The 25,939-nt window shown below is 39.8% G+C and overlaps 2 protein-coding genes across 2 annotated transcripts in view; one reads left to right on the forward strand and one right to left on the reverse strand.

Moving 5' to 3' along the window:
- The first annotated feature begins 1,145 nt into the window (after positions 1-1,145).
- FAM237B (family with sequence similarity 237 member B) lies at positions 1,146-3,483 on the forward strand. The gene is made up of 2 exons (XM_067561700.1): positions 1,146-1,573; positions 2,857-3,483. The coding sequence occupies exons 1-2, from the start codon at positions 1,192-1,194 to the stop codon at positions 2,883-2,885; spliced, it is 411 nt and encodes a 136-aa protein (XP_067417801.1). The 5' UTR covers positions 1,146-1,191; the 3' UTR covers positions 2,886-3,483.
- A 7,416-nt stretch (positions 3,484-10,899) lies between these two features.
- CFAP69 (cilia and flagella associated protein 69) overlaps positions 10,900-25,939 on the reverse strand; it is a 35,561-nt gene continuing 20,521 nt past the window's right edge. The window contains exons 16-23 of the mRNA XM_067562237.1: positions 24,979-25,060; positions 24,178-24,370; positions 23,294-23,431; positions 21,863-21,939; positions 21,196-21,393; positions 18,617-18,703; positions 16,821-16,925; positions 10,900-13,134 (exon numbers count right to left, since the gene is read on the reverse strand). Coding sequence (XP_067418338.1) covers positions 12,958-13,134; positions 16,821-16,925; positions 18,617-18,703; positions 21,196-21,393; positions 21,863-21,939; positions 23,294-23,431; positions 24,178-24,370; positions 24,979-25,060 — 1,057 coding nt within the window. The 3' untranslated portion in view covers positions 10,900-12,957. The remainder of the gene's footprint in view (positions 13,135-16,820; positions 16,926-18,616; positions 18,704-21,195; positions 21,394-21,862; positions 21,940-23,293; positions 23,432-24,177; positions 24,371-24,978; positions 25,061-25,939) is intronic.

Raw genomic sequence — 25,939 nt, forward strand, 5'->3', positions numbered from 1 at the left:
TCCTATTTACAAGGTATTTCATGTCTCTAGCTCTTTCATCTCCCAGCTCAGCTGCTTTCTTAGGTATGTCTACAGCACAACATTCAGACCTGTAATTCTCCTTCAGTGCAGCTCAATCAATGGTTAGAATAGTGGATGCTATAGGGTAGAGAGGGCTCATGAGTTTTAACCATTGTGCTGTCTAACTCTGTTCTAAGAGACAAGGTGGGTAAGGAAATATCTTTTATTAGGCCAACTTCTGTTGGTGAGAGAGACAAGCTTTTGAGCTACACAGAGCTCTTCTTCAGGTCTGGGAAATGTAATCAGTGTCACAGCTAAATACAAGGTGGAACAGATTGTTTAGCATAGGCTGTTATTCTGAGCAGATATAGCTGCAGCAGTGGAGAATTTCAGGTCAGAATTTTCCCAGTGCAGATCAGCTCATAATGGCTGTGTATTCTGTAGGGTTGGACTTTTCATTATGACTGTAGGGTTTTTACTCTTTGCCTCTCCTGTTCTGCTCTCCCCAGAGATCTCTAATATTTTATGCATATACATATGTTAGCAAAAGCTATAATAAACGTTTGCTTAATTTTAATGCAATACTGAAAGAAGACAACCTTGAACTTACTATTCCCACTGTTATCACTGAATGAGCTCATTCTGTGCACATGCAGCCTCACGCGTGTGCAACAATCCACTCTTTCCCTTGTTACCACTCATCTGAATTAGAATGGTTAGGGACTGACAACTTTTAGCAATGCAGATTGTTTATAATGCTGATACTTGATTGCAATCATTGTAAACACATGAGTGGTATAATGCTGCTGATAACTGAACAACTAGCAGAGAGGTAGGGTGGTCTAAACACAGGAGTGTTTAGGAGCACCTGAGCTCTAAAACCAGCTCAGAGGCCAACATAGTTTGTGACTATTAGCAAGTCATTTAACTTTTTTATTTCAATGTTTCCATCTGTAAAATGGAGTTAATAATACTGAGCTGCTTTGCAAGCGTATTGCAAAGATTCATTGGTTAATGTTTATATTAGTGCTTTGGAAATCAAAAGTGCAATATAAATGTTAAGTATTATGCATGAACACAATTCATAAATCATCTCAGGGATATCTTTTTTAAAGTGATATGAGAAAAGATTAGAGAAGGGCAAAGTCACTATTGTTTTAATGCCTTTTCTTTTAGGTACCACTGTGGAGCATGGACTCTGTATGTAGAAGAAGGTGGTACTTTCAACTGGGCTGTATATTGATGGTGAATTTGGTTCATGCCACTCCAGAATATTATAAAGAACCTCCTGCAAGCTTGGGTGAAATTGACCATCAGTGCTGGGAGAGCTCCTCGCACAGGCTGGTGGAAATGAAGAAACTCAAGGTAGCAGATGCTATCATTGATCTCTGGGACTTCATGATGTTCCTGAAAGAATCACCGAAGCCCAAGCATAATGAACTCTTCAATGACTTAGCTCAGAATTTCTGGGATATGTATGTAGACTGTGTGCTCTCAAGGTCCCATGGAATGGGCAGAAGACAATTACTATCCCCCAACTATTTTTCCACATACTCACAGAGAACCTCAGAAGGTAACTTTAATATACAATTCTAGCCATTAAAAGCAAAATACTATTCCATCCTTCACCTGTCTTCTATTTTTCAGACAACTCAACATAATCGTCTCTAGTTTTCTGTCCATCTTGCATTCTCATATTGTAGATAAAGCCATTTTAATGATACTTTACATGCGTCTCTCCTTTTGCATTTTGTAGTGTATCAAATTTTGAAGAATTGTGTGTGTTGTTCAGATTGTGCTATCAGTGGCTTTCAACCTTTCCAGATTACTGTACCCCTTTCAGGGATCTGATTTGTCTTGAATACCCTCACGTCTCTCTTCACTTAAAAACTACTTGCTTACAGAATCAGACATAAAAATACAAATGCGTCACAGCACACTATTACTGAAAAATTGCTTACTTTCTCATTTTTACCATATAATTATAAAAAAAAATCACCTGGAATATAAATATTGTACTTACATTTCAGTGAATAGTATATAGAGCAGTATAAACAAGTTGTTGTCTTTATGAAATTTTAGTTTGTACTGACTTCACTACTGCTTTTTTATGCAGCCTTGTTGTAAAACAAGGCCAAATATCTAGACGAGTTAATGTATCCCCGGAAGGCCTCTGTGTAGCTCCGGGGTACATGTAGACCTGGTTGAGAACCCCTGTGCTAGATCATGTATTTCCACATAACCCTACCATGTGCTCTGTTCAAGGCAAATTGAGCCATAATTATGTTCTTATGATATTATATTTTTACAAAGGTTTTTCTTAAAAGAGCCTGTGTGAGTTTAACGCTCATATAAGCTCATCATGCTGAATTAACAAGGTTGGAGACAGAATTCCTTTGTTTATTCACAGCACAGAAGTAAAAGAAATAGCAACAGTGAAATCTTCAGAGCAATTTGCTTCAGCTCTAGGAGAGGTTGATTCCCTGTCCATTCAAGCCTCATCCTTCCCCCTGACACTTCTGACACATACAATTAGTGCTCATTTTTGTAACATGGCCACCCGGCTACTGTGAACCACCAATTAGTAATGAATTCACTGGTCACTGTTGCTCTGGGATGGATTTGAACTGGCAGCCTATGGATGACCGGCTTTATAGCTTATTAACCAATCCCTAGAGGTAGTATGCCCCCAAAAGGAAAGCAGTTTCAATAGATTTTTTTTTTTTTATAAATGCAAGTTTAGATTTTGTAGACTGAACATAACGCACAAATTTAATAGACAAAAAAAGATGATATAACCCTAGCATTCCTAGGCAGTTCTTTGATAACAACAAGCCTTCTTTTCTAATATTGCAGGGTCAGACTTCTCAAAACATCAATTTTAGGCCACAATGGGAGAACAATGAAGATACCTCAGCAAGATGACATCAAACTGAAGGAGAAGAGCCTGCTTGTCAACAGCACAGCCTGTACTGTAGATGCTTATGAGCATTGTTCCTTTGATGGATTTTGAGATTTTTTTATGCTGTACAAGTACTTGGTAATTGATAAGTACTTCTGATGTGTATTGCCAACATGTCCCCCTTTCTTTAAATGTACCGAGATTGCCTTTTCCCCCACTGCATATGTGAATGCTTTATGTATTTTGAGTCAATATCTGTGTTCTCTCAGGTAAATCTATCTGTTAAACTAGTGCTATATTTTTGTAGACACTCATCTTTCAAATAATTCTTTTTTAAAATGTTAACTGCACTAGAAACCCAATATATTTTTATACATTAAACAATAGAGTGCAATGGCAACAAGCATATATTTTATACAGTATCTTGCACATGAAATGGATTTCATTTTAAGGTCTGCAAAAAAAGTGCCAATATCAAAAGGAGAGATTATGCTTGATGTAGTGTATTGCGCAGCCTCTAAGTTTGTATTTGATCACTGCTTGGTCTTGGTTATAGTCGAATTAAAATATTTTTCTATGCAACAAGGACTGAATAATAGTTACTCTCTCATTCTTGTCCATTTGTATATCTTAGTTACAAATACAGTACATATATAATATAACAAAGGGCCAGTTACATATTCTGCATACGTTTAGCATGTGCCCTATGTACCCATGTGGGAGTGTAAGGGGTGCACTGTATCCCACATTGGGGATACTAGCATTGCAGATGGCAGCACAGTGGGAGAGCAGCCTCAGGCACATGGGTAAGGAGCGGGGAATGGATGGAATCTTACCTCCCCCACAAGAAACCAATCAGGAGAGTAGAGCTGACACGGAAGGGCAATCACCTGCTACTGGTCTCTCCCCAAGCAAGGGGAACTTGGTAATGAATTGTGATTCTCCGAGTCTGCTCCTGGGGCTGTGCAGCTCATGGTAGAATGTTAAATCAAGGTCTAGCCTTAAATCAAGCCTTAAATCAAGAGGGGCGACACTGGGAGGATGGGAGACAGGGCTTGTGGGGGCTATAACCACCACTGCTGGCCCTAGAGCAAACGACGCCCCAGACCAGGAGCATCTTTGGTGCCCCCCTCCGTTTGTTACATTTTTAAAACTTTATTTTTTAATTGCATGTGTCGCCCATTTCACAACTCTGATGCACAATTTGCATGCAGAAAATCTGGAAGGTTCCACAAGGTTAGTGAAAAATGAATCCACATACGGAATCCCTGAAACATTTCACTTCAAACATTCTATTTTCCTTTTTGTCGCTAACAACAAAAACAGCATCCCAAGCCGAGGCCCTGATCGCCACCATAAAAATTTGCCTTAGCCCCTCTGTAGTCACCCTTCCCAGCACAAAGGTCAAACATTAACACAGAAGTAAGGGTGGCATGATAAAGGTGGCATGATTTGGCATTGCCACTCTTACCTCTGCAGTTCTGCACTGCTGCTGGCTCTGACTTCTACCAGGACTACCACAAATACTACTGGGCAGAAGCATAACAAGTGTGATTTTACTGGGCTAGGAATTTGACAGGATTCTCCTACTTAGTTGAAGGGGAAAATATTCAGAAGGCTTCCCCAATCCTCAACCACACCTTAAAATTTACAGTCTTTTTACAAGGACTGGATGGTACTTGTGCTGGGAGAGGATAACACTTCAGAGGCTGGGTGCCAGGGAAGATGTTTTTGTGAGGTCTTTTAAAACTCCAGACCGCTTGAAGTCAACTCCTACTCACCTGAAAAGAATACACACTGTTAGGAGGGCTATAATATTTGTTATCTATCCCAACCACTGGGACTTAAGTCTCAGAAGAACTAGCATACATATGACAGTTACCAGCTGAGTAATCTGCAGGATGGGTTGGAGTGATTCTTAGTGCATATTTGTAATGGGTCTTTACAATGGATGAGTGATATGACTCACTAGAGGTTCTGGCGAATGTGCCATACTACAATCTGGATTCCAATGTGCATCAGTCCTGAATTTGCTTCAGTTTGAACGACTTCCAGAAGGATGTGTGAGGTATGACTCTATCTCACAATGCTTGTTAAATCTCTTAATACATGTTGTCGTATTTCCTTTGCGTGTGCAAATGGCCAATTTTAAAATATAATATATTATGTTCTTAGATTTAAAGTAAATAGCTATTAGTATTTAATCAGTAATTTTTTCCAGAAGTTTGCATTTATTATTGTTAATATTAGTTTATTTACTGGCTTAGTTTTTTTTCCTATTGATTTTTTGTGAATAAATGTTGCACCAATCAGCTGCCATAGATGAGGTTTAAAACCACTCTGTCTGTATATATTTTTATTCTCCTTTTGAGGATAACATAGATCAAACACGTTTCAGTGTGTACTGTTAAAAAAAAAAAATGTGTGCCCACAAGATGCATAGTGTAGGCCCCCCCCCCCCCCAAGTTTTCTATCTAGCCCAACTCAGTGCCGCCACTGAGAAGAGGCTGGTGCCTTCGGTCCCAGGGCTCAGGCTCCAGCCCAAGCCTGGAATTCTACACAGCAATGAAACAGCCCCGCAGTCTGAGGCCCAAAAGACTGAGCTGGCTGGCACGGTCCAGCTGCAGATTTTTCTTTGCTGTATAGACATACCCTTGGAAAGCCAATGAAAGATGCTGAAGTTAAAAAAATTAGCTGAGGATACTGCAAGGCATCAGATCAGCAAGATATTTCAAAATAAATGTTTATTTATAAAACAAAAGTTGAATTTTTACAACCCTCATTTTGATTTAACAGCTATAAATGAAGTACGTTTCATTAATGATCCAATATATAAATCCGGATCAATTGTTTGCATTATAGAGCTCAGTTTATCTAGCTTGGTCATATAAACTGTGCAATAATGATGTGGTTTTTTAAGCAAATACAAAAAAATGTTACTTTAACTATGGTTCATTTACACAAGTGCAAAAATGCATGAATACTTGTAGGACCACCTTTTATGCTCATATATATCAGCACTACCTTTGAACTGAGCAAAAGCTGCAATGCACCATGCACATTTTAAAGGGCTCCATCCTGGAAGGTGTAGGGTGTCCTCAACGCTCATTGATTTTAAATGGTGATGAAGGGACTCAACACTTTGCAGGATTGAGCTCAATGTGTTCAAACATTTTTATACTTTGATGCCTTTGTCCCAGTGCGAAGTGGTCTCAAATAGCTTAAGAATTTATAGATTATTGACTATTCATCTACTAAAAGGAGTCCAAGCTACACCACCACCAAGGCATGTATTATTATTCATACCCAGGATACTTAAAAAACAAATCCTTGACCCAAGTTATTTACAATTTAGTATAAGCAATCGATTCAATGGGACTTTATTGGCATGACAAGGTATCCAAAGAACATTGGCAGAGGAGGGTGAGGTTGACTGGCATATTTGGAGGAGGAGGAGGCTGTTCTAAGCATAAGAGGAAGCCTGATGGAAGATACTGAGTGAAGTGTGAGAGAGAACAAAGACTAAAAGATTGTCTAATGTGTAGCACACAAGGTGTGTGGGGGTGTGTGAAATGTAGTCCATGTACAAATGTATTCCATTTAAGCTAGATGTAGGCCGGGGTAATGAAATAATTTGACCAAAATATGGCTGGTGGTTTGTATGCAGTGCAGATGTGTGCTGCGGGTAGGGTGGGGTGGAGGGAAATGGCTGTGGAGTTCTCTACATGTCTGTATTAATGTTTGGGTTTGCATGAAGTCATAAAAGGCTGCATCAGAAGATGTGGGGAGGCAGTAATCCATGCTAATGCAGCATCCTGTTGATTCCCCCCATGAATTTCACCCCAATCCCGAGTGCTGATAGCTACAAACTTTACCCCTACCTGAACTCCAGATAGGTAGTCACATTTTGGGGAAGGGTGTATTTTTCAGGGCCACCTCGATAGCCCACCCCACTTGTAGATGTGCTGTTCAGTCATGATAAGTTTGAATATGTCGGTGGCATACACCACTGGCCTACCACTAGCAGCTTGGAGAAAAAAACCTCTGTCTTTGCCTTTCAGGAACTACAATAACTGTTATATCTTCCAAAATGTGGAATGCCTGAAATGATAGAGTAGGCTTATGTAGTAAACCATGGCCACCTCTCTTCCCCAAAGCGTAAGGCAGGCTGCAATTTTTAAACAAAATTGTGATTTTACACTTACCCTTCTCTGTTCACTTTTTTCACTGCAATTATCTTAGTTGTGACCACAGCGCTTCTAGGATCTGAAGCATTCTTCTCACAATTTATTGAAGTTCAGTTTTGCAATGTATCAGTTTTTGTCCTTGAGCATCCATAAGGATTTTTTTTGTACTCATGCACTGAATTATTTGTGACACACTAAGACAATATTGTTTTATGTCTGCTGGCAAGCACCTTTCCTGGCTGCTGTATCTTGGCAGCTCAAGCACATGCCAATAGAAGCTTGGGTCTTTGTAGTAGTCCAAGAGGAAGTTTCCATGGTGAACTTATGGCTGATATTCTGGACAGGCCAACAGGCAGGTGCACTACCAAAGACAAAAGGATTCACGTCAAATGGAAAGGCACAGGCAGTTTGCAGGATAGAACTCCAGGGTGGGAGCAGGCACTTGTATTGCAGTTCCTGGAAGAGGAATGTTGGTTGAAGGAGGAAGGCAGAGCCCAACAGAAAGACCTGTTTGAGCAACTGCTTTTGCGAATGGCCACAAGAGTCCAGGCTCCTGCTGCACACTTGTGGATGGTGTGGCAGGATTTGTTGGGAACTTGGAGGACTGCGACAACTTCCTGTAAAGTGCGGGCTGAACAGTCAAGTTTTCCAACACTGCACCATGCACAAAGGGCTAGAAATAGGCTGCAGTTGCTCCTTGGGAGACGGGCAGAGTGTCTGAAGGCTGCAGAGACAAGTATTCTGCAGTTGCTCCCTGGGGGGATGGAGTGGTAAGGCTGACAAGCCCAGAGGGGAGAGTGGGGTGCCAGATGGTAAGGAAAGGGCTCAGGGAAAGGCAATAAGGTCCAGAAGGAACAAACCTTGACTGCTGGTTAGAGAGTCCCTGAGCCAGAATGCAGAGTAAAGGACAGGCCCAGGTTCCCCTGCCAACTACTGGGGAGTGACACCATGAGGCAGTGAGTGTGAAGACTGCCAAGGATTGTGGAAGACTCCCTTTGGTACCCGGCAAGGGGGAAACACAGATAGTGACCTGGCCGGAGGACCAAGTCACGAAGAGGATGTTGCAGCTTGTGGAGCAAGAGAGGAGCCCAGTGCACTGGAGTTGGAGACTTTTGCCAGTAATACCACAAGGTGGTGCATGTGCCCAGCTTTCTTCATGCTCTCAGACGAAGGCATAAAGGGGTATGTCTGGCACCTCCCTCTCCATTCCTTTACACTGCTGCATGTAATGTCCAAACACAAAGTAGCAGGGAAGTAACTGGCCAGGTAAGTAACTGGTTTTTCCTCCGAGTGATTGTGCACATATACATTCCACTGCAGCTCCCTTACAGGTGGAGGAGCTTTGGATCATCTGACTGTAAACACTACTGAAGTTGGCATCACCACGAGAAGCTTGAGTGATTGCATGATGTGTGGAAAAGGTATGTACAGATGACCATATTGCTGCTTTGCAGAGACAGTATTTGCTATTGCTCTGAAAAGCTGATGTAGCGGTCTGAGCACTGTAACGGAGTGAGCCATTATTCTTGGTGGAGGAGAGACTTTCATGAGATCATAGCAGAGCTTAATGCAATTGGAAATCCAATATGAAATTCTCTGAGATGACACTTGTAGGTCTCCAACTTTCTCAGTGTAGGCCACAAAAGCCTGGGAAAGGCTCTGAAGGACATAGTGCAGTCCAAGTAGGACCCCAAAAGTCTACAAACGCCAAAGAATGGAGTCGTTCTTCAGCTTTGGAAGAATGATTTTTCAGGGAGAAGACTAAAAGACGAACAGTTTGGTTCAGATGGAAAGCGGACACTACTTTAGGCATAAATGTAGGGTGCGGTATCAGAGAAATCTTGTCTGTATGAAAGACTATGAAAGAAGGGTCAGCCAGGAGACCCTGAAGTTCTGAAACCCTCCTTGCAGAAGTGATTGCCACCAGAAATATTGTCGTGATGGATTAAAAGGGTGGTGAGGTTGTTGCCATAGGTTCAATCCCATTAGTCTGGAGAGGACTATGTTAAGATCCCATGCAAGTATGGGATCAGACACAGGAGGGTAAGCACTGAGCAGACCTGTAAGAAATCTGGAAACCAGAGTGTGACAGAAAATGGAAAACATCTACTGTCAGATGCAGTACAGATATGGAAGCCAGGTGGACTTGCATGAGACTACGTGAAATGCCAAGTTATTTCAGATGCAACAGATATACTGGACTATGTGTAACCTCTGTATGATGGGGCCATGATGATATGTTGAGATTGCACCAAAGTAAAAATCTCTTTGTGTTGCTGTGTATGTGGCTTTAATGGATTCTTTTCTGTTGCTCACCAAGATGGCCTGATCATCTTGGGAGCATGATTTCACATGAGAATTCAACCAGCGATCATCCATGCTGTGAGCTGGAGATTCGGAGGCAGAGATTTGCCCTGGTTCTGAGACAGGAGATTCTCTACTAGGAGTAAAGTTACCAGTGGCTGGACTGAAACCTAATTGGGTCTGTGAATCAATACTGTCTTGGCTACACCAGTGCCAAAAGACTTAATGTTGCTTTGTCTCTTTTTAGTTTCCTGAGTACCCCTGGAATGGGAGGAACTGGAGGAATGCATATAGATGACTGGACAAAAGAGAAGGAAGGTATCTGATGGAGCCCAGGCTGTGGCCTGCCCTGGAGCAAAGTCTCCTGCACTTGTTCAGGTCAGTCGTGAAAAAGTCTATTACTGAGTATCTCCAGTGGTGGAAACTCTGGAAGAGAATGTCCTTTCTCATTGATCACTTGTGTGGTTTAATGAAATCCTTGCTGAGGGGATCTGCAATTGTGTTTCTCACTCCTGAACGGTGGAACAACTTCAGGGAGGCATTGCTTCTTTTGCATAGATTCCACAGGTGGTTAGCTTCCTGGAATAGCTGAGATGACTTTGCACCTCCCTGCTTATTCAGATAAAACATGACTGTGGTGTTGTCTGTAAGAACTTGTATTAGCTGGTTCTTGATGGTGGCCAGAGGGATGCTCTTCATGGAGTCTGAATCTGCTAGCTTGTGATTGGGGCTTAGTTCTGACACAGGACACCACCTCTTTCGTAAGGTGAACTTTGAGGCAGAAATCCCTTTTTTTTTTTTTTTTAATTTGCGTCCTGGTGGGAAGGACGTACAAATAGGGCATTTGTCCCTCACACAGCCCTCAGTGAAGCAAATCAAGCAGCTCTTGTGCCTATCTGTAATAGGGAAAACTGTCCTGCACATTGCACATAGCTTGAAACCTGGGGATTTTTTTCATAATAAACTACACTAAATACTGCTATCTATAACTATGTAGACTAGAGGACTAGAGGAATTTCACAACACTCGCTAACTGAAACAGATGCTAGGGGGAGCTCCAACTCTTACCACAGGCCATGAAAAGGAACATGCCCTTTTATTCCCCTTGTCTGAGAACATGAGTGGGGCTGCAAGTGCTGCCTATTGGTATTGCTGGCAAAACTTTTGGGCACACACATATTGTATTGCAGGTGTGTATGTGCACAATCACTCAAAGGAGAGCAACTAATAAGAGCTTCTATAGATAATTCCTAACTAGCAATACAGCAGGGCGTTTGCAATAGAGGCACAATGGAAGATGCAAATGGTAGGTATCCGTCAGGGCACAATGTTCTTCTGGGGTTTTTTTTTTAAAACGTCTCAGTGAGATAGCTGTGTGTGCACTCACATAACCATTGCCTAGCTAACTAGTGGGGTCTGAGCATGGTTCAGTAATGAGTGCCACATACAAATGCATGCAAATAATACATTTCAAATGGCACTTCATTCTTCTATACAAGTATTTATTTTTTAAAAAGGGAAAATGGAGCATACTTTTCTGTTAGCCTAGCCATTGGATTTCTACTCAGATCATGCCATTCTCTGAGTCAGCATTGTGCATGAAGAGTCGTGAAATTACAGTAATATGAACTGACTAAACAGGGCATTTACTGACATGTAAGGTGTTAAGTGGATAGTCTATTGAAAGGGTAAGCCCTCTGTTAAATTAACATCATATACATCACGTGTAGTCAATTATTTTTTTGTCCAAGTCCAAATTTCTTGATCAAGGTATAGTCAAACTGCAGACTCCAGAGAAACATTTTTCACACCACAATAGTAATAATAAGTAAATAGATTTCACCATCCATTTAAAAGTATCTGGTGGTCCGGATTTGGCCTGCTATCCGCCTGTTGACTACCCATGATATACACACTCTAACTTCTTGGTGACAGTAGGTCAGAAATGTCAGAGCCACTTACATTTAGTTCCTTTATATATTCCACAAACTAACGAAGATTAAAAGACTTGTCACTCTTGCATATAGAAAGCAAAGAAATGCTTCTTTAATAAAGCATGGCTAAATTTTCTGCAGGGGGAATTTGGAAAAAAAAAATCTTATAAACACAAACTAAGCAAGCCGGATGTGAGTCAAACACCAATAACCAGCAAGGAGCCAAACCCTCCGGTGCTATAAATTGACATGGTTCAACTGAAATAATCGTCACTAAAATTACAAAGAGTGGTCTTGCCTTACAAAGTAACCTTTTGGGCCCATGTTTATTCCCACGCTATATGAGAAACTGCAACTGCCTTAAATGGAAGGTGGAGAGATCTTAGAGGTCTAATTACAATTAATGGTGTTGGTGCATGGTTTTATGTCATTATTTCCTTTGTAGTCTTCTTTATACAGACTTAAAATTGGATACTTCAACAAATGTCTGCTTTCATTTTTGCCTAAAGCACCCTATAAATTATTTCTCTTCAAAACACTACCATTGGATTGTGTAGAAATGCACACACAGAAAAATCCATCTTCCTAGGAATTACAAAAGGGACGAGTTTGTGGCTAAATTCTAGAGAACTAACACAAGTTTTTCTAATTTACTTTAGCTCTTTACACAGTGAATGTTTGTACTGAAAACCTTTTGTATGTGTGTGGAAAAGACAGAGTATACATGATTAAAGCAATTTATGTCACAGTGTTGGGATGGCTACAAATTGCAAGGTCAGCTGGGGTCACAGGGAAACCTGGACCTGTAAGGGGTTAGGGCCCCAAACACAGCTCAGAAGCAGCACCTCATATAAAAGGGGATTGTTGCTTCAGCAGGGGACCAGTGGGGCTAGGGAGGTCTCTCCGCAGAGGCTGGGATGGGACTGGCACAGTTCTCTGCCAAGAGGGAGTTTGGGCAATGGTCCAGGAAGGAACTGATGGAATAAGACCAGTGGAAGCCTGTGAGACATAGGAGAGTAGGGTATTCTAGAGAGCATCTTCACTTGCACGAGAGAGTTGGTGGGTGAGTCTACACCTGGAAGCTGAGAGCTGGTTTCTGAAGCCCGGATGCCAGGGCTGTGGAGTCCTGGGGGAGACGCCAAATAGACTGATAGAACCCTGTCCCAAAGGTAATTGGGTAAAACTAAAAAGACTTTGGGAGCCCTGCTGTAACAGTGAAGAATTGAATACGTTTATATTATGTTCCAATAAACATCCTCAAGGAAGGGGATCCTTAATGGCAACAGATAGAGTGTGTGTACTCTATGGTACCAAAAGGGGAAACTGAGGCACAGACATTAAGCTACAGGTCAGGGTAAACTGAGCCCAGTACAGATGACCTCAATAATTATCAGAATTAATGGACGTCTAAAGCACATACTGCATAGCATTCTTGATTCATGAACATCCTGATGTTCACATTATTTTTGTAAAGCAAAAATATATTTTCTCTATCATTATTCATCTGAAGATCTACATATTTAACCAAAGAAATACAAATAGATTATATTTTACAAATAATGGTTGGACACAAATATATAAAATTAACTAAAAAATAAAAAGCACTGTATGAAACAGCACAGGACAATGTTTACTTTACAGATACTGAATCTTTCTTGAATGGGTCCAGCACTTTAACTCCTTTGATCTTTTTTAAGGCTCCTCCACGAACAGAGAGCTTTCTAAGAGCAAGGTCTGTGTCAGCCAGGGGCCCTCCAGTTAATTCAGAAGGTGTACTTTCTACAGTTACCAAGCGACCAGATGCAATCTAGAAAACAAAACAAATGATTTGACATTCATATTAGTCTTTAAAATGAAACGAGAGTTAAATCACAGGCCGTCTTTTCAAAACATTACTTAGAAGCTGGAGATGTATTACAAAGGTTTCGTAGCTCCTCTCAAAATACTTTTTAAGCAAAATACAAAATTACTCCATCAATAATATAGACTGAACAGCTTCTTGGCTGGTATCTTTACACACTATGTTGCTCAGCCTTTATGTTTGCTTTTAAGCATGTAGCAAAAGAAAATCAAGTTCTCAGAAGAATAAGATGTTGTGCAATGCATTCTGCTATTTGGATTTGCAGTGCTGCAAATATTTTAGTGATGTAGCAAACATGTGGATTGTAATGTACTGGTCAGCTGGCTTCCTTAGGCTGGTTTGTAAAAGAGGATGAGAACATTATTTCCATTCTTTATAGTTTAAGATCATTCTGTAACCGATTCCCAGAATCCCCAGCTATATTTGTTAGTGCATCATATCACCCCACAAGCTCACTCCACCAAGCTTGATTATGCATTGAGAATGAGCAAATAATGAGATTAGAACCTCTTTCCCTGATACTCTTCTACTGCTCTCATCTACTGTCTCCAGAAACATTAGACACTCAATGTTTTGTGAGCTTTCTCTGAAAAAAAAAAAAAGAAAAAAAAAAAAAGATCGGAAAAGAGTTTGACATGGAGTGACTTCTAGAGGAGATTTGTAGAAGACCTAAAGATCAAAAGAGATCCACAATTTTTCCAAAATATTATCCATGTTTACGCTGAACAGGTTAAAGCCTTGGAAGGGCAAATCCTCTATCCTGAACTGGATGACCTCAGGGGAAAGCTCAGAATTCTCAGCTATGAATGGCTGATTCTAACTGTAGTCTCCACCAAATAAACCAATAACATATGCAGCTCCTCGATCATATTTGCTCATTCACTGGCCTTCTGCAACAACCATCTTAGCTTCCTCTTTCCTCACCTATACAGGATGTTGTAATGGAGGCATGAGGGTGCAGGGGGAGAAGCTTGTTCCACAAATATGAGCTGTAGATTGCCAGCAATGACTGTAATTTGTAATTCTCAAGTGTGGTGTTGCTGATAAATATGACTTTCTACTGATAAAATTTATTTTCTTTACAGTTCTTCTGTGGAATGGACTAAGCGCTCCCTGATTTTCTGTAGATGCTGAAACAACAATTCAGGGAACACGTGCAAAAAATGTAATCAGATCCATATTAAAGGACTTTTTACATCTTTTCTGCTCACTAGGACCCCACAGGCATAGAAGGAAAAGTAAGTCAGAGGCACTCTGACTGGAATGGAGATTTTCTCTTTTCATCTCAACTTCAAAATATTAGATAGCAAGCCTTCTCCTGGAGTGTTAAGAGTTCAAGATCCAGAGGCTCTGTTGCGCTCCCAAGAAGATTCTGAAAACATCTGAAATCTTCTGGGGAAGAGGTAGTTATACACACATTGACAGCAGGTGACAGAGAAAAGGGAAGAGATTGGATTAAACTTGAACCTTCTTCTTCTAAAAACTTTGTCAACAGCCACATCAGATGGGACTCTGTGAAGGAATGGACAACTGGAAAGGAAGTCTTTAGTGAAGACATTAAGAACTGCACAGGTATTCCCAGTGACAGAGGCAGTAGGTTCTGGTCTCTCCACATTTTTCATAGGAGGCCTCCTGTGACAATCAGGGTACTCACACTTCAAGGGGAGAACAGGCGGTTTAAACTCCAAAGAGGAAGCAAGTGAATACAATACTACGAGTTCTGTTACTGCCTGCCCTGCAATCTTGTGTGCTTAATGATACGCTCAGATATAACTGATATATAATGATATACTCAGAGACCTGACATCAGTAGCCAGCTAAAAAACATAAAGGTCTCACCCTGGCTTCCACCAGATTAGTTACTCATTGCAGGATGATCCCAACAGCCATCTTGGTTCCAAGTCTCCCCAAATCAATCTACCCCATGTTCTTATCTACCAGACAGTTGGACTTTTCCCATCTGGTTGTGAAGGAGTGAAACCTGTCCCCAGCTTTTAGTTAACTTTGGCACATACACTCCCCACAGTTTGCACAACAGAGACCTGCTTGGGGTAAAAATAAACAAAAGGTTTATTTAATTAAAAAAAAAAATCACAGATTCAAAGATGAAATAGTAAGGAAAAGCAAACACATACAAGTTACACAGAAAAACAGGCACGCAACTTCAGGCTTTACATTTCCATATTAGTTAAATTCCATTTTCTAATATAAGTTACCTATTGCCTCCTCCCAGTATGCCCTCTGTCACAGACAACATTTAGAATTTCACGGACCACACCCTGCCTAGATGCTGGCCTTCAGCTTCTGGATGTCCTTCACTTCAAACCCCTTCTCTTTTAAGGGTTTCAGTTTTTTTCCCTTTCTCTGATTATGGTGATTCATGGCAAGGGAAATTCCCTCCTCTCTTAGTTTTCCAAGCCTGGGGCTTTCTTTTCAGTTTCAGGTTGTTTCAGTGTTTTCCCATTAATTCAAATGGTCCACCAATGTCTTTTCTAGCTGGACAATGGATGGGTACTTGAGAGTAGTTTTGTGTAAACAACTGGGTTGGGAAAAGACTCCTCTCCTTCCCCTGCTATAAAGTGCACAATAACATTGTATACAACCAGCTGCTTCAAGTGCTTATTCTTTAGAGTTCACAAACCCTGTTATCCCTATGGGGTGTCTGGACCCTGATTGTCACACTCCTATTAAAAGATTGACCCATAGATGTTAGGGCCCACATTTCTGAATTTCTTCACAGTAGCTTCAGATCACAGAGACCATAGGCAGTGGGTATAATAAGCTTGGGGAGATTAAGCCTCTCCAAACCGCCAGTGGAAGTTCCCACTCTGCCTCTCCGCACCACCTATGCTACAGCCCCACTCCACCCCAGGACCCACTCCTGTTTATCCCCTCCCTCAAGGCTCCTCCTCCCACTACTTGCATCTCTTCTCCTTCTCTCCTGCTTGCACACTTCGCCCTCTCTCCCAACGGGTATGAGTGGTGGGTGGGAAGGCCCCGAGGGAGGGGGCCAAGAGGGAGCAGGGCCTGGGGCTTAGCAGGGGTGGAGTGGGAGTGCGGCTCGGGGAAGGGGGTGGAACGCCTAGCCTCCCCAAAGGCAGGAGTCATATGCCACCCATGACCAATTTCACTTCCTTGATGCCTGTGGATGTGTTACAGAGGTTGAAGTGATGCTTAGCAGCTGTGCTGGATTGGTCTCTGTGCAGACATCTACCTAACAGACTGGAGTGTATCATCCATCAAGAATGCTTTCAGGACTCTTTCATGATCTTTGCAGGCTCAACAAATAAAAGCCCACACTGCTGGAAAATGCCTTTGCGAAAAATACCCTTTCCTGAAGCATTAAAGGCATTAAAACACATTCATTCATAATAGGCATCTTTCTGCTTCAAAAGGCATAGTGCTTTAACCTCACATGCTTGGGGCTGGACATTTCTTAAAGCAACTTGGGAAAAGAGTGGATTGGACAAAAGATAGAATAGACTGAGATCAACTCATTTGTGGAACTGACAGGAAGTCCAACATTAAAACAAACAAAAAAAACTAACTAACTGTTGTGCCTAAACTATATTATTTTATTTCCACTAGCCTGTTATTGTGAGTTAAGCTGAATGCCTGGAAACTTTACTTACTGTCGTATTCAGCCCTTTAATTTCAGTTGAGTGGAGTGTTGCATTTCGTGATCTTGACTTTACTCTAGAGGTTTCTATTGATTTTTCCTGAAGTCTTTTTGCTTTCTAAAGATATGTAACAAAGTAAGAGTTATTTTTATGAGAATCAGCACAGAATCACAGAGAATGTGCAATTAATACTACAAAATAAAACATGAAGGGTCATTTCTATTTGCTTTTAACGAAAGTATAAATAATGGGAATGTAAAGTCTATAATATGAGCTAATTCATCAAAATCTATTGGAAAACGAAACAATTTGGTATTGCAGCCAGGAGATAAAAAAAATGACCTAACAGAATAAGTTTAGTCATTAGTACTCTGCCTCGGGAGTGTGATCTAATAGTCAGGGAGTGAGTATCAAGAATCTAGGCCTTTATTTATAGCTCAGCCACTAAATGTGTGCTCTTGAACAAGTCCTTTATCCTTTCTATACCTCAGGTTACACATCTCAGAAAGGAAAATGATACTACTGACTACCTCAGAGCTAGGGTGTTGTAAAAGTTAAGCATTAATAGAGGTTGAGAAAAGGGTAAGAAGGGATACAGACAGACATAATTAATAGTTGAGTGGCAGAAGAGGCAGAAAGCTCATGAAAGCTGCTCAATATCTCCCCAACATGCAAGTTTTTCTTTTGTGTTCTGGATTTGCTTGGTGGGCTGACATTCCCCAGAATAGGCTGGATTGCTGCACAGCCAATATCTGACTGAACAGAATGTTCCACTAGCTAATGAGCCTGGAAGTTAAAAAAACCAACTCTCTCTTTACAGTCAATTTTTATTCTTCAGTTAGTTTCAATTCATGACCATAGGTTACACCTTGCCACACAGACCAATCAGATCACAACCTAGATCTTTGCTACAAGCCAGTTAGGTATGCTTATACCAAGACTAGTTTTCCCTCAGGTGCCTTTTTTCAGGAATGAACAGATTCAGCTGTAGAGACATTTCATTGTCAATAATTTCCTTCAGTCCCCAAATTAGTCTGGTTGTCCTACTCTGGATTCTACCCTGGATGTCCTTTTTGGAATGTCAATGCAAATACTGTATATAATAAAAGTGTTCTTGATATCAGAACAGATCAGTAAGTCTCAGGTTATCTTCAGATACTTGCTGTGGGAAAAACCAAGCGAGAGATTATTAAAAAAAAAAAAAAAAAGACGATGGCCAAATGTGCAGTTCCAGCCTCTCTTTTTGGTATTTGCTTTTGCATGTGCATGTGAGTGTACTTTCAGAAAGAGTGTTCAATCCCACTATCTGACTGTAAATTGAGAAGCAGGGTTATTAGCGACTACATGGCTCTGACAGGAAACCTTTGTCTTCAATAAAGAAGAACAGCATTTCTGTTATATTTTATGAATAATAAAAATACCCCCTTGCTTTTAGATAATACTTCTCACCAGTAGATTTCAAAGTGCTTCACTATCTTTAATGTATTCATCTTCACAACAGCCCGGTAAAATAGGAATATATTTTGATCCCCATTTTAGAGGTGGGGAACTCAGGCACAGACAGAATAAGTGACTTGCCCATAGTCACACAGTAAATCTGTGGTGAAGTAGGAGATTGAACCTCGGTCTCTCAAGTACTAGGGTAACTACTGAGCCATTCCTACTATTGGAGCACTACTAAAGTCAGGTCTCAAGTCCACCTGTAATTTCTATAGTAATACCCTGGTACTCAGTACTGAAAAAACTGCTTGGAATTGTTCAATGATATAACAACATTGCTAATATAAATTCACCAAAAAACTTCTTACCTTTAAAGCCTCATAATTTGATGTCCGAGTTAAGAAATCTTCCCAGAATTTATTTACCATTTTTCTCTGCTTATGAATTGCTTGAATCTACAACATGATAAAGATTTGAAGAGATGTAACATTGTATTTGAGGCGATGTAACATTGTATTTCCATTAACTGTATTTAATTCCTTGTTCCTGATGTTGGGATAGTGCTTCCATGTATTTACCCAGATTTTGTGGCCTCCCCTCTGCCAATTCCTAATGTAGCACTTTTCCTTTGCCTGGAAGGATGAGCAGTATTAGTGCTGCTCTAATATTGACTAGAGGAGAATGCTAGAGAGTGTTGTGCTTTTCTCACTCCCTAACAAAGACAAGACACATTACCTCTGTTGCAAACCAACTCTTCAGTGCCCCCCAAAGATGATGAAGGGGCCACAACAAACAGTACTGACAACTCTGTGATTGAGAGAGAAGAAATCCTTCATTCATTCCTACCTACTTTAAAGCTGCACAGAAGAGGGAACAGACAGGCAATCAGCCGTGATGGGAGGAAACAAATAAGAAATGGAGGGGGAATTACAATTATGAGACAAATAGGAAGATCCTTTGGACAGGGGAAAAAGAAAGATGCTGTATGTGTCTCCTAGTGGAAAGGAGGAAAATGGGGCCACGATCCCAGATGGCAGAGGGAAAGGAGAAGAGAGATGTGCCAGGAATAAGAGAGGAAGAGAGAAATGGAGATTGTGGAAGTGTTGATGGTGAGGGAATGGGATGGATGCCTGCTGTCCTCTTCTTGAACATACCAGATGGGTAGCAGGACACTGCTTCTTTTCAAGAAAACAATGGCAAGTGGAGTGAGCCTTTTGTGGAAGGTTGTTATGTGGGGATGGCAGATCTCAGGGGTTCAGATAAGTAGCCCAACTTTTGGATGTTTATCCAGTTCTAGCTCTTTGGAGGCCCTGAATTAAGCTATTCATATTAAAAACATTCTAAAATCCACCAGAATAGACACAAAACTCTCTAGGAGACTGGGGTTTTAGTGGCCTGCAGACCTCCATTTTCTTTGAAGAGCTGTCCTTGGAATTTTTTTTTAGAATGTTGACAACTACATACATATTTACATTTAACAATTTAGTAATCAAAGCTATTACATTGTATGTGCTGTTTTGGGGAATTAATTTTACTGAGATTATCTTAATTTTTAATTTTCTGATTTATTTCAGTTTAGAACATTAACATTGCATTGCCATAGCTCATAGATTAAATGTAAAACAGACAGACCCCTACCTAATTGGACTAGAATAGTTTTCTTTAAGAAAAGTTCCAACATAATTTTGGCATGTCTGAGCTGGCTCTTTACACTAGAGCTGGACCAATATTTTTCCCCCAATGAACAGTTTATTCCCTAGAAAATGCAGTTTCATGTTGATTGAAACTATTTGTGAATTTTGTGTCAGGTTCACCAAACAGTTTCAACTGAACTGAAAAAGCTGAAATATTTTGGAAATGTTGAAATGAAATGTTTTGTTTTGATCTGAAAAAATTCATTTTCACTTTCAGGCCTTTTGACAGAAGCAAGCAAAGGACTCTCAAAATGGAAGAAGGTGGTGTGGTGTTAGCAGTTCTCTTATAAGCTTTAGCCCAGTGACTAGGGCACTCACCTAAAGTGTGGGAAGCATAGGTTCAGTTCCCGCCTCTGCCTGATGGGGAGAAAAAATCTGAACCAGGTCTCCCATAACCCAAGTGAGGCCTAGCAACTAGGCTAAAGTTTATAAGGGAAGCACTACCTCCATCTTCATCTTCTCCTCCAGCCATTTTGTGAATCCTTTGCTTGCTTTTGTCAAAATGCATGAAAGTCTAAACTACATTTTTTGGGTTGAACTGAAATGTTGTTTTGACATTACTGAAACATTTTTACTCAAAGTTTTTTGTTTTGGTACTGTCAAACTGTTTCAATTCATTTTGGTGTGAATTTTTTTTTTGGACTTTTCAATGCACTGAAAAATTTCAAAAATGTCATTTTTAGTTTGACTCAAAATTACTTCTCCTCACATTCATGTTTCCAAAACTGCCAGTGAATTGAAAAATCCATTATTCATCCCCACTTACTTTAAACTGTATTGGAATCAGTTTTACCACTAATCATGTTTAAAAACAGTTTTGGAAGACTGTTCCCCTGCAAGTGTAGATACAGACCTTAGTGTTTCACTATGAGAAAGTGATCTATTTGTGATGGTTGCTTTATAATTATTATAACCTTGCCTTTCCTCTTCTGTAGAAGACGAAATACATGCCTAACAAACATAGTAGTATGATTGCTATTTTGATTCTACCAGTGATGATACATTGCACAGTTGTTTCTTTCGTAGTGCTAATTAAATATTGGCAAAATTATATAATACTGGAGAAATAAAATTAAGTTTTTAAAAATTATTTTACTTTCACTGCTTATGAAATCTGAAGAAAATACCTTAATGTAAATATGATGTGACCTTGAACTCTTTAAGTAAGAGAATCTTACTAATATAAGTAGTCAGCAACATAATTTACATTGAAGTAAATTGGCTTTTCTTGTATAAAATACTTGATGTCCTACCTTAGAGTAAACCTTTTCTTCCTCCTGGAGTTCCTGGTGCTGTTGACTTTCAAGCATTTCAGTCTGGAGAGTGGCAACCATCTTTCCAACATTTTCTGATGCCTCTAAAATAACTTTCAAGGCTTCCTCATCAGGAGTGACTGGTCTGAACTTTTCTTCTTTTAGTTCTGCACATACTTCACTCCAGACTTCTCCAACCTTTGTGTTAAACAGACAGACTATTTTTAAAAAAGGCTGAGGTTTATTTCTGAAAGTTCCAGTGGTTCAAAATACTATCCACATATCCTCTTTCTCTCTCCTTTTTGTTAAATTTTATTCTCCAGAATGCTTACACAGGGTTTGTCTTTACAGAGAGTTATTGAGAATTAAGACAGGGTGTGAATTTATAGTCACACCCCTTTTGTGATACAAAGCTGCTTTTTCAGGGCCATAACAAGTGGCCATAGTGTGTGTGTGTGTGTGCACGCGCACCAGTGCATGCACAGATGCTCAAGAAGAATAAGGCAGAAAAAACTTTTGAGGGTTGTGTGTTACATTTGATTTATAACTTGTCTATATTGCAATTATCTAGGGGTTCTTCAGCGGTAACACAATTTTATTTTTCTTGTATTTGTTTTTTGTGTGCGCAAATGTTGGTAAAGTAGTAACATTTTTCAAAAATACTCACTTTAAAGTCAAGATATCGACGTATGATAGCGAGTGTGACAAAATCCTTAGCAGACAAACCAGGCAAATTTTCAAAGCCTAAAAAAGTATTGTTAATTATTATCTAGATATGAATGACATCATATATTTGTCTTAACATATAAGACAATACACCATGGCACTTATTAAGTGTGATATGTGTTATCAAATGCAAAAGTGATGTCACAAATCTGTACAGTGTCTTCACCAAACACTGTTCTAATCCTGTCAGTTACTTATGCTGGCTTCTGGTGATAACCTAGCCACTTCCCTATAACTAAATCATTTTGTTTGAATGCTTTATTTCTGGGTGTCCAAGCAACCTTCATATCACCAGTACTGCCACGGCTGGTGTTATGTCTCTGCTATGCTACACACTGCTACTCTGGTGTGGCCTTTATTTAAACTAAGTCAGATTCCATAAGGGATAGACATAGCTCATTCCTTCCTTATTGAGAAGCCTGATACTGTGGCTCCAGTAAAGCAATGCATCATGAAGGAGCAAAGCTGTTTAGCTGAGAAGTAGCCAACAGAAGAGTCATATTTCAGGGATTTTGGTACTTTCAGGGATTTGTACTGAGAGCCTCTTCCAACTTCTGAATTCAGCCTTGCAAGCAGAATGACTCCAGTATTTTATAAAATGTTACTAAGAATAAATGTGCACAGAGAGGAGGGAGGCAAGGTACAGCTGCTAGGACTTTGAATTCTCACTTTTGTACATGTTGAATTTCAACAATATCCAATTAAGATAATTTTGAATTGTACAGATATTATATTTGCCCAAATCTCATTATAAATTTCACACTTACAAAATGGTAGTAGCCCAGCACTGTAGTATATATTTATTAGAATATGCTTTCCATCGTTTTAAAGTTTTAAAGCATTTTGTGATATGTGGCATGGCATCAAAGGACAAGCCTCATTAAATTTTTCAGATCTGCGGTATCAGACGAAAAGCCAGTATGTGACATGGCTTCATTGAGAGGTATGCCACAAAGTTTTAAAGGCTGTAAAAAAGCTCTCCAATTTTGTATAAGCTATTTCCATACAACTTGTTTCCTCAGATCTGGTGTTCTGAACTACATAAGCAATATGGAGATGTTGTGTGTGAATCATAGGGATGGAAGGGACCTTGAGAAGTCATCAAGTCCAACCTGTGGCAGGACCAAGTAAACCTAGACCATTCCTGACAGATGTTTGTCCAACTTGTTTTAAAAAGCTTCCAATGATGGGGACTCCACGACATCCCTAGGAAGCCTATTCTTTAACTTATCTACCCTAATGATTAAAAAGTTTTTCCTGATGTCTAATCTGGATGCAGGTCAAGCATGTATAGCAATGGCTATGTGCTGCTGGTGAAGAAGTTCAGATTAATAACAAATTTGAAAATGGGAATGCCATGTATAGTCCTTACCTAGCTTGCATAATACAGAAAAAATTTTTGCCCTCATGTTTTCAGACACTTCCATGATGGCAATGCTGGGGCAGTTGGCAGGCATTGGGATCACTCCTTGCTGTTCTTGGAAGTTGCCAAGTAAAGGTCTCTTTGCATCTAATAATTTCACAACACACACAAACACACAAAAAGTTAGCAAGTGTCAGATCATACCATTTTTAAATTTACAGGAACTTTTATAATTTTTTAAAAATAGGTTATGTGGTTTTGTGTTGGCCATCCATTATATACTGGTATATTTCACTATTTACCCTTGGTCACCTCCTCCAAAACTGGGGTAGTCATATCTTATTAAGTTTATACCAACACAAACCTGGAATAGCTCCATTGATTTGGTGTGAAATAGGGAAGACTTTGGGCCAGGATATGCTGATTAGTATCGATAACATCTTGTGACAATAAAACTTTCCCTTTCTTGCTATTTCACATTTTGTATCTGTATAAGTTCTTTGCAGGAAGCTCTTAATATTAGAGGAAAACCTCTTTCAAGGAAACTTTGAAATATGACATAGAACTCTCCTTAAGGACACAGCTGATGAACAGCTTCAGTCTGCAACTGTGTAACTGTCAATCATTAAAAACGTATGGACAGTTGAGGATATTAGTGACAGTTCTCTTGCCAGGTAATGAAGCAAATGCCACCTAGTGGCAAAAACTGTACAACAAAATTAAAACTTTATATGTAGGCATTTTGAACTTGGTCAGATGAGGGAGCACTGATATACGAGAGATTTATTATAATTTACTTACATTTGAAGGACTCAGTTGTTAGAAGAATGCTTTATTTTCTACTTTATTCAATTAAACTACTCACAGATGGTTTAAAGTCTGATAACCCTTACCAACAATTCTTCCATCTTGATCAAGTTTGACTCCCAGCTCCAACTCCTCTTGTTTCCACAAATATATTAAAAGGCTAGCTGCAGTCTGATCTTTTTTTCCTCGCCAGGTGTTGATGTGAGAAGCAGTTTTAGGATTGTCACAAAAGTCAACCAATATTCCAAGAATTAGGTTGCATATGTTCTTTTGTTTTAACTTTGTTAAGGACAAGGGAAGAAAGTAATTTAAAATACAAAGAAATTCCACATTCATAGGCAAAATAGAGAAATATTATGGACCAAACTATTCAAAACTGATCACCAAAATTACTTTCACAAAACTTGCACATGCACTTGTATGTGGAAGGCCCACAAGCTTTGTGTGAGCACTTTAGGTTGCCAGTTGTAAAATGCTGGCCAGGGGTCTATAAAGTACTTTTTAAGGCCCTAATTCATCAAACCTCTTAAGCACTTGCTTAAGGGTACCCCTACTGATTTCAGTAAGAATTAAGCATGTGCTTAAACGCTTTCCTGAATCAGGAATGAGTGAATTTCCTATAAATTGAAGGATCCATTGAAATATAAATTTCTCTGAAATTAACACTGACAAATATTTTTTTAAAAACAAAGATAAAATGAGAAACTTGAATGATATGTGCATGTGCCATGGCATGTAGGTACTTGCAGTAAGTGAATTAACTGCTCTGGGGTTCACATGATATTGCATACTGATGTGATACTCTTAAGATGAGCAATAACAAAAAGGAAAAGTTGTTATTTTTCTATGTTTTAGTACTGGTGTTATTCCCTAATAATAATACCTACTGCCAACAAATCCAGAAGGAGAAAAATGCCCTCTTGTTCGAGAAAATAATCCTCTGCGATGTAGCATCCCATGACACAGCACCTTAAATGGAAATAATTTGCATGTGTAGAAATAACACTTTTATGCTATACAATGTCCTACCAAACAAACAGATAATTTACTTTAATGTGTTGCATAAAAATATAATTTTATATATCATAGGATGTTTACTGGGGAACGGAAAAGTTGTATAATACCCATCACTTTATCACTGCATTTAAATTTATTAACTCTGTATTGCTTGTAACAGAAAAAAATAAACATACTTGTTAAAAATATTGATTGAAGAAGCCATTAATTTTAAATATGTTTCAGAGAAAAACAAACAAATATTGTAAGGTTTGTTTCAGCTGTTGTAAGTTAGAGCAACCTCATTTGGGCCCCAACCAGCCTCATGAGTCTAACACCCTGTCTACACATATCTGCAAGATTTGGTGGCAGTTGATGGGAGTTACACAAAATATGCAAAAAATTTGCGTAACTCCTGTCGACTGCTGAGCTTCTCTTCTGTTCTCCGTCTTCACTGCACTGCGTTCCCATCGATGCAGTGTTACGCTACTTGTGTAGTTGGTCTTAGTACATCAATTTCTGGATCGACTGAGCGGGTCTTCACTCACCACTCAGTCGATCCAGCGAAATCGATCTGACGGCAGCAAATTTGCCGTTGTCAGTGTAGCCGTAGCCTTACAGCTACTTTTACTTTCTCAAGTTCATAGTCACATCATCTGAAGATTGAAACCAGTGCCTAAAGGACATCTTTGCATATTAGTGATGTAATCTTCATTCAGTACAGCTCTAAGCCACCTTTCTACTACCTCAATCCTGGGTTGCCTGGGGGCGGAAACAGCCCAAAGTACAAGTTATGCTACTTGTACCTGGTAGGTGCAGCAACTAGCACCATGTGCTCCACTTTCCACCTTG

This window comes from Emydura macquarii, unplaced genomic scaffold, assembly GCF_026122565.2.
Source record: "Emydura macquarii macquarii isolate MOO-44397 ecotype Brisbane River unplaced genomic scaffold, CSIRO-AGI_Emac_v2 contig_2422, whole genome shotgun sequence".
In the NCBI taxonomy this organism is placed as follows: domain Eukaryota; kingdom Metazoa; phylum Chordata; order Testudines; family Chelidae; genus Emydura; species Emydura macquarii.

Bases quoted from the DNA above. Each gene is read 5' to 3' on its own strand.
- FAM237B (XM_067561700.1), top strand. From the start codon at position 1,192: ATGGACTCTGTATGTAGAAGAAGGTGGTACTTTCAACTGGGCTGTATA. The intron at 1,574-2,856 runs GTAACTTTAATA...CTAATATTGCAG, and splicing joins CTCACAGAGAACCTCAGAAG to GGTCAGACTTCTCAAAACAT.